The following is a 17,443-nucleotide window of genomic DNA, read 5'->3' as shown; positions in this document are numbered from 1 at the left end:
GTTTAATAGACCAGGTCATATTCACTGAGTGGTTTAATAGACCAGGTCATATTCATATCCACTGAGGGGTTTAATAGACCAGGTCATATTCATATTCACTGAGGGGTTTAATAGACCAGGTCATATCCACTGAGGGGTTTAATAGACCAGGTCATATCCACTGAGTGGTTTAATAGACCAGGTCATATTCACTGAGGGGTTTAATAGACCAGGTCATATTCATATCCACTGAGGGGTTTAATAGACCAGGTCATATCCACTGAGGGGTTTAATAGACCAGGTCATATTCATATCCACTGAGTGGTTTAATAGACCAGGTCATATTCATATTCACTGAGTGGTTTAATAGACCAGGTCATATTCATATCCACTGAGGGGTTTAAAAGACCAGGTCATATTCATACCCACTGAGGGGTTTAATAGACCAGGTCATATCCACTGAGTGGTTTAATAGACCAGGTCATATTCACTGAGGGGTTTAATAGACCAGGTCAAATTCACTGAGGGGTTTAATAGACCAGGTCATATTCACTGAGTGGTTTAATAGACCAGGTCATATTCACTGAGGGGTTTAATAGACCAGGTCATATTCATATCCACTGAGGGGTTTAATAGACCAGGTCATATTCACTGAGGGGTTTAATAGACCAGGTCATATCCACTGAGGGGTTTAATAGACCAGGTCATATACACTGAGGGGTTTAATAGACCAGGTCATATCCACTGAGTGGTTTAATAGACCAGGTCATATTCATATCCACTGAGGGGTTTAATAGACCAGGTCATATTCACTGAGGGGTTTAATAGACCAGGTCATATCCACTGAGGGGTTTAATAGACCAGGTCATATCCACTGAGTGGTTTAATAGACCAGGTCATATCCACTGAGGGGTTTAATAGACCAGGTCATATCCACTGAGTGGTTTAATAGACCAGGTCATATCCACTGAGGGGTTTAATAGACCAGGTCATATTCATATCCACTGAGTGGTTTAATAGACCAGGTCATATTCACTGAGGGGTTTAATAGACCAGGTCATATACACTGAGTGGTTTAATAGACCAGGTCATATCCACTGAGTGGTTTAATAGACCAGGTCATATTCACTGAGGGGTTTAATAGACCAGGTCATATTCACTGAGTGGTTTAATAGACCAGGTCATATACACTGAGGGGTTTAATAGACCAGGTCATATCCACTGAGGGGTTTAATAGACCAGGTCATATTCACTGAGGGGTTTAATAGACCAGGTCATATTCACTGAGGGGTTTAATAGACCAGGTCATATTCACTGAGGGGTTTAATAGACCAGGTCATATTCATATCCACTGAGGGGTTTAATAGACCAGGTCATATCCACTGAGTGGTTTAATAGACCAGGTCATATCCACTGAGGGGTTTAATAGACCAGGTCATATCCACTGAGTGGTTTAATAGACCAGGTCATATTCACTGAGTGGTTTAATAGACCAGGTCATATTCACTGAGGGGTTTAATAGACCAGGTCATATCCACTGAGTGGTTTAATAGACCAGGTCATATTCACTGAGGGGTTAAATAGACCAGGTCATATTCACTGAGGGGTTTAATAGACCAGGTCATATCCACTGAGGGGTTTAATAGACCAGGTCATATCCACTGAGTGTTTTAATAGACCAGGTCATATTCATATCCACTGAGGGGTTTAATAGACCAGGTCATATCCACTGAGTGGTTTAATAGACCAGGTCATATTCACTGAGGGGTTTAATAGACCAGGTCATATTCATATCCACTGAGGGGTTTAATAGACCAGGTCATATTCACTGAGTGGTTTAATAGACCAGGTCATATTCACTGAGGGGTTTAATAGACCAGGTCATATTCATATCCACTGAGTGGTTTAATAGACCAGGTCATATTCATATTCACTGAGTGGTTTAATAGACCAGGTCATATTCATATCCACTGAGGGGTTTAAAAGACCAGGTCATATTCATATCCACTGAGGGGTTTAATAGACCAGGTCATATCCACTGAGTGGTTTAATAGACCAGGTCATATTCACTGAGGGGTTTAATAGACCAGGTCATATTCATATCCACTGAGGGGTTTAATAGACCAGGTCATATTCACTGAGTGGTTTAATAGACCAGGTCATATTCACTGAGGGGTTTAATAGACCAGGTCATATTCATATCCACTGAGGGGTTTAATAGACCAGGTCATATTCATATCCACAGAGGGGTTTAATAGACCAGGTCATATTCATATCCACTGAGTGGTTTAATAGACCAGGTCATATTCACTGAGGGGTTTAATAGACCAGGTCATATACACTGAGGGGTTTAATAGACCAGGTCATATCCACTGAGGGGGTTTAATAGACCAGGTCATATCCACTGAGGGGTTTAATAGACCAGGTCATATACACTGAGGGGTTTAATAGACCAGGTTATATTCACTGAGGGGTTTAATAGACCAGGTCATATTCATATCCACTGAGTGGTTTAATAGACCAGGTCATATCCACTGAGGGGTTTAATAGACCAGGTCATATCCACTGAGTGGTTTAATAGACCAGGTCATATCCACTGAGGGGTTTAATAGACCAGGTCATATTCACTGAGTGGTTTAATAGACCAGGTCATATACACTGAGGGGTTTAATAGACCAGGTCATATCCACTGAGGGGTTTAATAGACCAGGTCATATTCACTGAGGGGTTTAATAGACCAGGTCATATTCACTGAGGGGTTTAATAGACCAGGTCATATCCACTGAGGGGTTTAATAGACCAGGTCATATTCACTGAGGGGTTTCATAGACCAGGTCATATCCACTGAGGGGTTTAATAGACCAGGTCATATCCACTGAGGGGTTTAATAGACCAGGTCATATCCACTGAGTGGTTTAATAGACCAGGTCATATCCACTGAGTGGTTTAATAGACCAGGTCATATTCATATCCACTGAGGGGTTTAATAGACCAGGTCATATTCACTGAGGGGTTTAATAGACCAGGTCATATCCACTGAGGGGTTTAATAGACCAGGTCATATTCATATCCACTGAGGGGTTTAATAGACCAGGTCATATTCACTGAGGGGTTTAATAGACCAGGTCATATTCATATTCACTGAGTGGTTTAATAGACCAGGTCATATTCATATCCACTGAGTGGTTTAATAGACCAGGTCATATTCACTGAGGGGTTTAATAGACCAGGTCATATTCACTGAGGGGTTTAATAGACCAGGTCATATTCACTGAGGGGTTTAATAGACCAGGTCATATCCACTGAGGGGTTTAATAGACCAGGTCATATTCATATCCACTGAGGGGTTTAATAGACCAGGTCATATTCATATCCACTGAGGGGTTTAATAGACCAGGTCATATCCACTGAGGGGTTTAATAGACCAGGTCATATTCATATCCACTGAGGGGTTTAATAGACCAGGTCATATCCACTGAGGGGTTTAATAGACCAGGTCATATTCATATCCACTGAGGGGTTTAATAGACCAGGTCATATTCACTGAGTGGTTTAATAGACCAGGTCATATTCATATCCACTGAGTGGTTTAATAGACCAGGTCATATTCACTGAGGGGTTTAATAGACCAGGTCATATTCACTGAGGGGTTTAATAGACCAGGTCATATACACTGAGGGGTTTAATAGACCAGGTCATATCCACTGAGTGGTTTAATAGACCAGGTCATATTCATATCCACTGAGGGGTTTAATAGACCAGGTCATATTCACTGAGGGGTTTAATAGACCAGGTCATATCCACTGAGGGGTTTAATAGACCAGGTCATATTCATATTCACTGAGGGGTTTAATAGACCAGGTCATATCCACTGAGGGGTTTAATAGACCAGGTCATATCCACTGAGTGGTTTAATAGACCAGGTCATATTCATATCCACTGAGTGGTTTAATAGACCAGGTCATATTCACTGAGGGGTTTAATAGACCAGGTCATATCCACTGAGGGGTTTAATAGACCAGGTCATATCCACTGAGTGGTTTAATAGACCAGGTCATATCCACTGAGGGGTTTAATAGACCAGGTCATATCCACTGAGTGGTTTAATAGACCAGGTCATATCCACTGAGGGGTTTAATAGACCAGGTCATATTCATATCCACTGAGGGGTTTAATAGACAAGGTCATATTCACTGAGGGGTTTAATAGACCAGGTCATATCCACTGAGGGGTTTAATAGACCAGGTCATATTCACTGAGGGGTTTAATAGACCAGGTCATATTCACTGAGGGGTTTAATAGACCAGGTCATATTCATATCCACTGAGGGGTTTAATAGACCAGGTCATATCCACTGAGTGGTTTAATAGACCAGGTCATATCCACTGAGGGGTTTAATAGACCAGGTCATATACATATCCACTGAGGGGTTTAATAGACCAGGTCATATTCACTGAGTGGTTTAATAGACCAGGTCATATCCACTGAGTGGTTTAATAGACCAGGTCATATTCACTGAGGGGTTTAATAGACCAGGTCATATTCACTGAGGGGTTTAATAGACCAGGTCATATCCACTGAGGGGTTTAATAGACCAGGTCATATCCACTGAGTGGTTTAATAGACCAGGTCATATTCATATCCACTGAGGGGTTTAATAGACCAGGTCATATTCATATCCACTGAGGGGTTTAATAGACCAGGTCATATTCATATCCACTGAGTGGTTTAATAGACCAGGTCATATTTACTGAGGGGGTTTAATAGACCAGGTCATATCCACTGAGGGGTTTAATAGACCAGGTCATATACACTGAGGGGTTTAATAGACCAGGTCATATTCACTGAGGGGTTTAATAGACCAGGTCATATTCATATCCACTGAGTGGTTTAATAGACCAGGTCATATCCACTGAGTGGTTTAATAGACCAGGTCATATTCACTGAGGGGTTTAATAGACCAGGTCATATTCACTGAGGGGTTTAATAGACCAGGTCATACTCATATCCACTGAGTGGTTTAATAGACCAGGTCATATCCACTGAGGGGTTTAATAGACCAGGTCATATCCACTGAGGGGTTTAATAGACCAGGTCATATTCACTGAGGGGTTTAATAGACCAGGTCATATCCACTGAGGGGTTTAATAGACCAGGTCATATCCACTGAGGGGTTTAATAGACCAGGTCATATCCACTGAGGGGTTTAATAGACCAGGTCATATTCACTGAGGGGTTTAATAGACCAGGTCATATACACTGAGGGGTTTAATAGACCAGGTCATATCCACTGAGGGGTTTAATAGACCAGGTCATATTCACTGAGGGGTTTAATAGACCAGGTCATATACACTGAGGGGTTTAATAGACCAGGTCATATCCACTGAGTGGTTTAATAGACCAGGTCATATCCACTGAGTGGTTTAATAGACCAGGTCATATTCATATCCACTGAGGGGTTTAATAGACCAGGTCATATTCACTGAGGGGTTTAATAGACCAGGTCATATTCACTGAGGGGTTTAATAGACCAGGTCATATTCATATCCACTGAGGGGTTTAATAGACCAGGTCATATCCACTGAGGGGTTTAATAGACCAGGTCATATCCACTGAGGGGTTTAATAGACCAGGTCATATTCACTGAGGGGTTTAATAGACCAGGTCATATACACTGAGGGGTTTAATAGACCAGGTCATATCCACTGAGGGGTTTAATAGACCAGGTCATATTCACTGAGGGGTTTAATAGACCAGGTCATATACACTGAGGGGTTTAATAGACCAGGTCATATCCACTGAGTGGTTTAATAGACCAGGTCATATCCACTGAGTGGTTTAATAGACCAGGTCATATTCATATCCACTGAGGGGTTTAATAGACCAGGTCATATTCACTGAGGGGTTTAATAGACCAGGTCATATTCATATCCACTGAGGGGTTTAATAGACCAGGTCATATTCACTGAGGGGTTTAATAGACCAGGTCATATTCATATCCACTGAGGGGTTTAATAGACCAGGTCATATCCACTGAGGGGTTTAATAGACCAGGTCATATCCACTGAGGGGTTTAATAGACCAGGTCATATCCACTGAGGGGTTTAATAGACCAGGTCATATCCACTGAGTGGTTTAATAGACCAGGTCATATTCATATTCACTGAGTGGTTTAATAGACCAGGTCATATTCATATTCACTGAGTGGTTTAATAGACCAGGTCATATTCATATCCACTGAGTGGTTTAATAGACCAGGTCATATTCACTGAGGGGTTTAATAGACCAGGTCATATTCACTGAGGGGTTTAATAGACCAGGTCATATCCACTGAGGGGTTTAATAGACCAGGTCATATTCACTGAGGGGTTTAATAGACCAGGTCATATCCACTGAGGGGTTTAATAGACCAGGTCATATTCACTGAGGGGTTTAATAGACCAGGTCATATCCACTGAGGGGTTTAATAGACCAGGTCATATTCACTGAGGGGTTTAATAGACCAGGTCATATCCACTGAGGGGTTTAATAGACCAGGTCATATTCATATTCACTGAGTGGTTTAATAGACCAGGTCATATTCATATCCACTGAGTGGTTTAATAGACCAGGTCATATTCACTGAGGGGTTTAATAGACCAGGTCATATTCATATCCACTGAGGGGTTTAATAGACCAGGTCATATTCATATCCACTGAGGGGTTTAATAGACCAGGTCATATTCATATCCACTGAGGGGTTTAATAGACCAGGTCATATTCACTGAGGGGTTTAATAGACCAGGTCATATTCACTGAGGGGTTTAATAGACCAGGTCATATTCATATCCACTGAGGGGTTTAATAGACCAGGTCATATCCACTGAGTGGTTTAATAGACCAGGTCATATTCATATCCACTGAGTGGTTTAATAGACCAGGTCATATTCACTGAGGGGTTTAATAGACCAGGTCATATCCACTGAGTGGTTTAATAGACCAGGTCATATTCATATCCACTGAGTGGTTTAATAGACCAGGTCATATCCATATCCACTGAGGGGTTTAATAGACCAGGTCATATTCATATCCACTGAGGGGTTTAATAGACCAGGTCATATTCACTGAGTGGTTTAATAGACCAGGTCATATTCATATCCACTGAGGGGTTTAATAGACCAGGTCATATCCACTGAGGGGTTTAATAGACCAGGTCATATTCATATCCACTGAGGGGTTTAATAGACCAGGTCATATTCACTGAGTGGTTTAATAGACCAGGTCATATTCACTGAGTGGTTTAATAGACCAGGTCATATACACTGAGAGGTTTAATAGACCAGGTCATATTCACTGAGTGGTTTAATAGACCAGGTCATATTCACTGAGGGGTTTAATAGACCAGGTCATATTCATATCCACTGAGGGGTTTAATAGACCAGGTCATATTCATATTCACTGAGGGGTTTAATAGACCAGGTCATATTCATATCCACTGAGGGGTTTAATAGACCAGGTCATATTCACTGAGGGGTTTAATAGACCAGGTCATATTCACTGAGTGGTTTAATAGACCAGGTCATATTCATATCCACTGAGGGGTTTAATAGACCAGGTCATATTCACTGAGGGGTTTAATAGACCAGGTCATATTCACTGAGGGGTTTAATAGACCAGGTCATATCCACTGAGGGGTTTAATAGACCAGGTCATATCCACTGAGGGGTTTAATAGACCAGGTCATATTCACTGAGTGGTTTAATAGACCAGGTCATATTCATATCCACTGAGTGGTTTAATAGACCAGGTCATATTCATATCCACTGAGGGGTTTAATAGACCAGGTCATATTCATATCCACTGAGGGGTTTAATAGACCAGGTCATGTACACTGAGTGGTTTAATAGACCAGGTCATGTACACTGAGTGGTTTAATAGACCAGGTCATATTCACTGAGGGGTTTAATAGACCAGGTCATATTCATATCCACTGAGGGGTTTAATAGACCAGGTCATATTCATATCCACTGAGGGGTTTAATAGACCAGGTCATATTCACTGAGGGGTTTAATAGACCAGGTCATATACACTGAGTGGTTTAATAGACCAGGTCATATACACTGAGGGGTTTAATAGACCAGGTCATATTCACTGAGGGGTTTAATAGACCAGGTCATATTCATATCCACTGAGGGGTTTAATAGACCAGGTCATATTCATATCCACTGAGGGGTTTAATAGACCAGGTCATATTCATATCCACTGAGGGGTTTAATAGACCAGGTCATATTCACTGAGTGGTTTAATAGACCAGGTCATATCCACTGAGTGGTTTAATAGACCAGGTCATATTCATATCCACTGAGGGGTTTAATAGACCAGGTCATATTCATATCCACTGAGGGGTTTAATAGACCAGGTCATATTCACTGAGGGGTTTAATAGACCAGGTCATATTCACTGAGTGGTTTAATAGACCAGGTCATATTCATATTCACTGAGTGGTTTAATAGACCAGGTCATATTCATATCCACTGAGGGGTTTAATAGACCAGGTCATATACACTGAGGGGTTTAATAGACCAGGTCATATTCACTGAGTGGTTTAATAGACCAGGTCATATTCATATTCACTGAGGGGTTTAATAGACCAGGTCATATACACTGAGGGGTTTAATAGACCAGGTCATATCCACTGAGGGGTTTAATAGACCAGGTCATATCCACTGAGGGGTTTAATAGACCAGGTCATATTCATATCCACTGAGGGGTTTAATAGACCAGGTCATATACACTGAGGTGTTTAATAGACCAGGTCATATCCACTGAGGGGTTTAATAGACCAGGTCATATTCATATCCACTGAGGGGTTTAATAGACCAGGTCATATTCACTGAGTGGTTTAATAGACCAGGTCATATTCACTGAGTGGTTTAATAGACCAGGTCATATCCACTGAGGGGTTTAATAGACCAGGTCATATTCATATCCACTGAGGGGTTTAATAGACCAGGTCATATTCATATCCACTGAGGGGTTTAATAGACCAGGTCATATTCACTGAGGGATTTAATAGACCAGGTCATATTCACTGAGGGGTTTAATAGACCAGGTCATATCCACTGAGGGGTTTAATAGACCAGGTCATATTCATATCCACTGAGTGGTTTAATAGACCAGGTCATATTCACTGAGTGGTTTAATAGACCAGGTCATATTCACTGAGGGGGTTTAATAGACCAGGTCATATCCACTGAGTGGTTTAATAGACCAGGTCATATCCACTGAGTGGTTTAATAGACCAGGTCATATCCACTGAGTGGTTTAATAGACCAGGTCATATCCACTGAGTGGTTTAATAGACCAGGTCATATTCATATTCACTGAGGGGTTTAATAGACCAGGTCATATCCACTGAGGGGTTTAATAGACCAGGTCATATTCATATCCACTGAGGGGTTTAATAGACCAGGTCATATTCACTGAGGGGTTTAATAGACCAGGTCATATCCACTGAGGGGTTTAATAGACCAGGTCAAATTCACTGAGTGGTTTAATAGACCAGGTCATATTCACTGAGGGGGTTTAATAGACCAGGTCATATCCACTGAGTGGTTTAATAGACCAGGTCATATCCACTGAGGGGTTTAATAGACCAGGTCATTTTCACTGAGGGGGTTTAATAGACCAGGTCATATTCATATCCACTGAGTGGTTTAATAGACCAGGTCATATTCATATCCACTGAGGGTTTTAATAGACCAGGTCATATCCACTGAGGGGTTTAATAGACCAGGTCATATTCATATCCACTGAGTGGTTTAACAGATCAGGTCATATCCACTGAGAGGTTTAATAGACCAGGTCATATACACTGAGGGGTTTAATAGACCAGGTCATATACACTGAGTGGTTTAATAGACCAGGTCATATCCACTGAGTGGTTTAATAGACCAGGTCATATACACTGAGTGGTTTAATAGACCAGGTCATATACATATTCACTGAGGGGGTTTAATAGACCAGGTCATATCCACTGAGTGGTTTAATAGACCAGGTCATGTACACTGAGTGGTTTAATAGACCAGGTCATATTCATATCCACTGAGGGGTTTAATAGACCAGGTCATATCCACTGAGTGGTTTAATAGACCAGGTCATATTCATATCCACTGAGGGGTTTAATAGACCAGGTCATATCCACTGAGGGGTTTAATAGACCAGGTCATATCCACTGAGGGGTTTAATAGACCAGGTCATATACACTGAGGGGTTTAATAGACCAGGTCATATTCATATCCACTGAGTGGTTTAATAGACCAGGTCATATCCACTGAGGGGTTTAATAGACCAGGTCATATACACTGAGGGGTTTAATAGACCAGGTCATATTCATATCCACTGAGGGGTTTAATAGACCAGGTCATATTCATATCCACTGAGGGGTTTAATAGACCAGGTCATATCCACTGAGGGGTTTAATAGACCAGGTCATATCCACTGAGGGGTTTAATAGACCAGGTCATATACACTGAGGGGTTTAATAGACCAGGTCATATTCATATCCACTGAGTGGTTTAATAGACCAGGTCATATCCACTGAGGGGTTTAATAGACCAGGTCATATCCACTGAGGGGTTTAATAGACCAGGTCATATCCACTGAGGGGTTTAATAGACCAGGTCATATTCATATCCACTGAGTGGTTTAATAGACCAGGTCATATTCATATCCACTGAGTGGTTTAATAGACCAGGTCATATACATATTCACTGAGGGGGTTTAATAGACCAGGTCATATCCACTGAGTGGTTTAATAGACCAGGTCATGTACACTGAGTGGTTTAATAGACCAGGTCATATTCATATCCACTGAGGGGTTTAATAGACCAGGTCATATCCACTGAGTGGTTTAATAGACCAGGTCATATTCATATCCACTGAGGGGTTTAATAGACCAGGTCATATCCACTGAGGGGTTTAATAGACCAGGTCATATCCACTGAGGGGTTTAATAGACCAGGTCATATACACTGAGGGGTTTAATAGACCAGGTCATATCCACTGAGGGGTTTAATAGACCAGGTCATATACACTGAGTGGTTTAATAGACCAGGTCATATACACTGAGGGGTTTAATAGACCAGGTCATATTCACTGAGTGGTTTAATAGACCAGGTCAAATTCATATCCACTGAGTGGTTTAATAGACCAGGTCATATTCACTGAGTGGTTTAATAGACCAGGTCATATTCACTGAGGGGGTTTAATAGACCAGGTCATATCCACTGAGTGGTTTAATAGACCAGGTCATATCCACTGAGGGGTTTAATAGACCAGGTCATATCCACTGAGGGGTTTAATAGACCAGGTCATATCCACTGAGTGGTTTAATAGACCAGGTCATATTCACTGAGGGGTTTAATAGACCAGGTCATATTCATATCCACTGAGTGGTTTAATAGACCAGGTCATATCCACTGAGGGGTTTAATAGACCAGGTCATATTCATATCCACTGAGGGGTTTAATAGACCAGGTCATATCCACTGAGGGGTTTAATAGACCAGGTCATATTCATATTCACTGAGTGGTTTAATAGACCAGGTCATATTCATATTAACTGAGGGGTTTAATAGACCAGGTCATATTCATATCCACTGAGGGGTTCAATAGACCAGGTCATATCCACTGAGGGGTTTAATAGACCAGGTCATATTCACTGAGTGGTTTAATAGACCAGGTCATATTCATATCCACTGAGGAGTTTAATAGACCAGGTCATATCCACTGAGGGGTTTAATAGACCAGGTCATATCCACTGAGGGGTTTAATAGACCAGGTCATATTCACTGAGTGGTTTAATAGACCAGGTCATATTCACTGAGGGTTTAATAGACCAGGTCATATTCACTGAGGGGTTTAATAGACCAGGTCATATCCACTGAGTGGTTTAATAGACCAGGTCATATTCATATCCACTGAGGGGTTTAATAGACCAGGTCATATTCATATCCACTGAGGGGTTTAATAGACCAGGTCATATCCACTGAGGGGTTTAATAGACCAGGTCATATTCACTGAGGGGTTTAATAGACCAGGTCATATCCACTGAGTGGTTTAATAGACCAGGTCATATTCATATCCACTGAGGGGTTTAATAGACCAGGTCATATCCACTGAGTGGTTTAATAGACCAGGTCATATTCACTGAGGGGTTTAATAGACCAGGTCAAATTCACTGAGGGGTTTAATAGACCAGGTCATATACATATCCACTGAGTGGTTTAATAGACCAGGTCATATTCACTGAGGGGTTTAATAGACCAGGTCATATTCACTGAGGGGTTTAATAGACCAGGTCATATTCATATCCACTGAGGGGTTTAATAGACCAGGTCATATTCACTGAGGGGTTTAATAGACCAGGTCATATACATATCCACTGAGTGGTTTAATAGACCAGGTCATATTCACTGAGGGGTTTAATAGACCAGGTCAAATTCACTGAGGGGTTTAATAGACCAGGTCATATTCATATCCACTGAGGGGTTTAATAGACCAGGTCATATTCATATCCACTGAGGGGTTTAATAGACCAGGTCATATTCACTGAGGGGTTTAATAGACCAGGTCAAATTCACTGAGGGGTTTAATAGACCAGGTCATATACATATCCACTGAGGGGTTTAATAGACCAGGTCATATTCACTGAGAGGTTTAATAGACCAGGTCAAATTCACTGAGGGGTTTAATAGACCAGGTCATATTCACTGAGGGGTTTAATAGACCAGGTCATATTCACTGAGGGGTTAAATAGACCAGGTCATATTCACTGAGGGGTTAAATAGACCAGGTCATATCCACTGAGGGGTTAAATAGACCAGGTCATATCCACTGAGGGGTTAAATAGACCAGGTCATATTCACTGAGGGGTTTAATAGACCAGGTCATATCCACTGAGGGGTTTAATAGACCAGGTCATATACACTGAGGGGTTTAATAGACCAGGTCATATTCATATCCACTGAGAGGTTTAATAGACCAGGTCATATTCATTTCCACTGAGGGGTTTAATAGACCAGGTCATATACACTGAGGGGTTTAATAGACCAGGTCATATCCACTGAGGGGTTTAATAGACCAGGTCATATTCATATCCACTGAGGGGTTTAATAGACCAGGTCATATTCACTGAGGGGTTTAATAGACCAGGTCATATTCATATCCACTGAGTGGTTTAATAGACCAGGTCATATTCATTTCCACTGAGGGGTTTAATAGACCAGGTCATATTCACTGAGGGGTTTAATAGACCAGGTCATATCCACTGAGGGGTTTAATAGACCAGGTCATATCCACTGAGGGGTTTAATAGACCAGGTCATATACACTGAGTGGTTTAATAGACCAGGTCATATTCATATCCACTGAGTGGTTTAATAGACCAGGTCATATTCATATTCACTGAGTGCTTTAATAGACCAGGTCATATTCACTGAGGGGTTTAATAGACCAGGTCATATCCACTGAGTGGTTTAATAGACCAGGTCATATTCACTGAGGGGTTTAATAGACCAGGTCATATCCACTGAGGGGTTTAATAGACCAGGTCATATACACTGAGTGGTTTAATAGACCAGGTCATATTCATATCCACTGAGGGGTTTAATAGACCAGGTCATATTCATATCCACTGAGTGGTTTAATAGACCAGGTCATATTCATATTCACTGAGGGGTTTAATAGACCAGGTCATATTCACTGAGGGGTTTAATAGACCAGGTCATATTCACTGAGGGGTTAAATAGACCAGGTCATATCCACTGAGGGGTTAAATAGACCAGGTCATATCCACTGAGGGGTTTAATAGACCAGGTCATATTCATATTCACTGAGGTGTTTAATAGACCAGGTCATATCCACTGAGGGGTTTAATAGACCAGGTCATATCCACTGAGGGGTTTAATAGACCAGGTCATATTCACTGAGGGGTTTAATAGACCAGGTCATATCCACTGAGGGGTTTAATAGACCAGGTCATATACACTGAGGGGTTTAATAGACCAGGTCATATTCACTGAGGGGTTTAATAGACCAGGTCATATCCACTGAGGGGTTTAATAGACCAGGTCATATCCACTGAGGGGTTTAATAGACCAGGTCATATTCACTGAGTGGTTTAATAGACCAGGTCATATTCATATCCACTGAGGGGTTTAATAGACCAGGTCATATTCATATCCACTGAGGGGTTTAATAGACCAGGTCATATCCACTGAGGGGTTTAATAGACCAGGTCATATTCACTGAGGGGTTTAATAGACCAGGTCATATACACTGAGGGGTTTAATAGACCAGGTCATATTCACTGAGGGGTTTAATAGACCAGGTCATATCCACTGAGGGGTTTAATAGACCAGGTCATATTCACTGAGGGGTTTAATAGACCAGGTCATATTCACTGAGGGGTTTAATAGACCAGGTCATATCCACTGAGAGGTTTAATAGACCAGGTCATATACACTGAGTGGTTTAATAGACCAGGTCATATCCACTGAGGGGTTTAATAGACCAGGTCATATACACTGAGGGGTTTAATAGACCAGGTCATATTCATATCCACTGAGAGGTTTAATAGACCAGGTCATATACACTGAGGGGTTTAATAGACCAGGTCATATTCATATCCACTGAGGGGTTTAATAGACCAGGTCATATTCACTGAGGGGTTTAATAGACCAGGTCATATTCATATCCACTGAGAGGTTTAATAGACCAGGTCATATACACTGAGGGGTTTAATAGACCAGGTCATATTCATATCCACTGAGAGGTTTAATAGACCAGGTCATATACACTGAGTGGTTTAATAGACCAGGTCATATTCACTGAGGGGTTTAATAGACCAGGTCATATCCACTGAGAGGTTTAATAGACCAGGTCATATACACTGAGTGGTTTAATAGACCAGGTCATATCCACTGAGGGGTTTAATAGACCAGGTCATATTCACTGAGGGGTTTAATAGACCAGGTCATATTCATATTCACTGAGGGGTTTAATAGACCAGGTCATATCCACTGAGTGATTTAATAGACCAGGTCATATTCATATCCACTGAGTGGTTTAATAGACCAGGTCATATTCACTGAGTGGTTTAATAGACCAGGTCATATCCACTGAGTGGTTTAATAGACCAGGTCATATTCACTGAGGGGGTTTAATAGACCAGGTCATATCCACTGAGTGGTTTAATAGACCAGGTCATATTCACTGAGGGGTTTAATAGACCAGGTCATATTCATATCCACTGAGGGGTTTAATAGACCAGGTCATATTCATATCCACTGAGGGGTTTAATAGACCAGGTCATATCTACTATTGTAACCACACCGCGTGTGCATACCAAACGGCACCCCATATTGTGGATTACATTTGACCAGGGTCTATAGGGCTCTACGGCGGCAGGGAGCATAGCAGGTAAGAGCGTTGGGCCAGTTGATGGTTCGAATCCCTTACTGGACTAGGTGAAAAATCTGCCGATGTGCCCATGACCAAGGTACCTAAACCTAAACGGTAATGGATACGAGCACCATTATAATGTAAAGGGCCAGAGTGCCATTTGGGAAACAGCCTCGGCTATTGCATGACATATGGGCCAAGATAACGATTATAAATACCCAGGTTTGAAATCACTCTGCCATTTCCTGGTTGTTAAAATTCTAATAGTTCGACTAATTTCAGTTTGTGTGACAAAACAAGCAAGTATAGGGGAGAGAATCATTGTACCATCTAAACAAAAACACTGTGAAATAAATTGAACATATGCAAAAACATTTTCAGCTGTATTGTCGGTGGGGTACAAAACCGAAAGTAGAAGACACAAAAACTACACGTAATGGTGTGCATAGAAATTACACACACATAAACAGAGCTACAGCATCTTAAACTTGCTTTCAATGAGAATGACAGATCTATAACTTACTAGTCTATGTGAATTTGATCGGGTTTGACAAAACGTTTCATAGTGCAGCTTTAACTTAACCTGGCTACTTACTTTAGTCCTTCCATTTATTGTAAAGTTTCCCAGCTGACCATTACAATGTCTGACCAGATCATCCATCCGGCTCATGAGGAAGCAGATCTTCTCACATCCGGTCTCTCGGCCCTCGATCCATGTGATCTTATCTCCCCTAATGTCTTTAGTGGAGTCCGTTTTCTGACTGACCAACTGACCGTCGGTAAACTTCCCGGTTTTATGCAACAATTTGACGTCTTCCAAGATGGCCAGCCCCGTTTCACCGCCTAGGAAATTGTCAACAACACATATCCCATGCTTTATCATACACGGGACGATGTACTCAATGGCGAGATTCTGAGGCGTGGACCGGGTGGTGGTCTGTCCGTTGGGTTTGGTGTTCGACCCGCCCGGTTTCCCGACCGAGGAGCCAGCGCACTCTGCGTTAGTTATAAAACCTTTCATTCTTGTCTCTCCGCTCGGAGATGCGGTGTTGTCGGGTTGGACGCGTGTCTTTAGTTGTGGTGACGGTAGTGTCTGTCCCTCTATCCCCCCTGACGGTGCCTGAGGTTCAGCAGACTTCTGTTTTGAAACCTGTGGTTTTACCTCGGATTCTTTACAATTCACCTTGTGCATTTTCCAGTGCTGCTTCTGGTGCTCCTTGCTGCAGTAAAACGAGTTTCGACACCGGCCGCACTTCAGGAGATTCTCCATTTTCCCACAAAGTTCACAATACTGTCTTTCTCGCTCCAAGTCCAGAGCAGTCTGAGCTGCAGTCTTAAGTTTAGTCTCCATGTTTGCAGTTAGAAGTAACGTTAGCTAACCTGTGTGTTACGGTCTTTAAATCCAATCATTTACACGCGTCCTGTTACTGATTTAGTTTGGGAGTGATCCACACACAGATCGAGCCCAGCCTGCCACGCCACACCGAGTGAAACGGATAATTTCATCACACGTATTCCGTTGTTTACTTTATTTTACACGGTAATAAGAGTTTAGGTGCGTTCGAGCCCAACATTTGGATAATTCCAGTGTTCGGGACGTTTTGTAGCACGGAGCCATCGATCAGACTGTGTCGCAAACCGCCGTCAGTGTTACGACGCCTTATCTCTCTCGGAGCGTATTATTTACGCAGATTCTGTTACAAAACCTTTCTTAAACGGAAGCGAACAAAACGGGGCGGGATATACCTGCATTTGTCCAATAGAAACTCTAGTTTTAGTTGCAACTCGGAATGATAACGATTACGCCTCTGGGCTGCGTTTCGTATGTTTTTACGTTCTGAAACGGTGCTGTACTGAACGACCAGTTGAAAAAAGGGTCGGGGAACACAGTCGACATCGCCACTTCCCTTTAAATACGTTACTCCTTGCTTCAAGTCACGCCTCGCCACACCCACCAAATGGCAGCAAACCTACCACAAAGTATGTTCAAGAACGTACAAGAACGTTTTGGAGAAACGTCGT

The 17,443-nt window shown here is 41.9% G+C and overlaps 1 protein-coding gene across 6 annotated transcripts in view; it reads right to left on the bottom strand.

Annotated features, from left to right (window-relative positions):
- The window catches only part of egln1a (egl-9 family hypoxia-inducible factor 1a), a 45,438-nt gene extending 28,210 nt beyond the window's left edge, over nucleotides 1-17,228 (bottom strand). For 5 of the 6 annotated variants that reach the window (XR_005036403.1, XR_005036402.1, XR_005036404.1 and 2 more), the window contains exon 1: nucleotides 16,017-17,216. Coding sequence is in view for 2 of the 6 variants with exons in the window: in XM_036945909.1 (XP_036801804.1) it covers nucleotides 16,017-16,772 (756 nt within the window). In the remaining 4 variants the exon portion in view is untranslated. Of the gene's footprint in view, nucleotides 1-16,016 lie in introns of all 6 variants that reach the window. The other variant, XM_036945910.1, reaches the window with a different exon arrangement.
- Nucleotides 17,229-17,443: the final 215 nt, after the last annotated feature.

This window comes from Oncorhynchus mykiss, chromosome 16, assembly GCF_013265735.2.
Source record: "Oncorhynchus mykiss isolate Arlee chromosome 16, USDA_OmykA_1.1, whole genome shotgun sequence".
NCBI lineage: Eukaryota > Metazoa > Chordata > Actinopteri > Salmoniformes > Salmonidae > Oncorhynchus > Oncorhynchus mykiss.
This window is presented reverse-complemented; position numbering and strand designations above follow the sequence as displayed.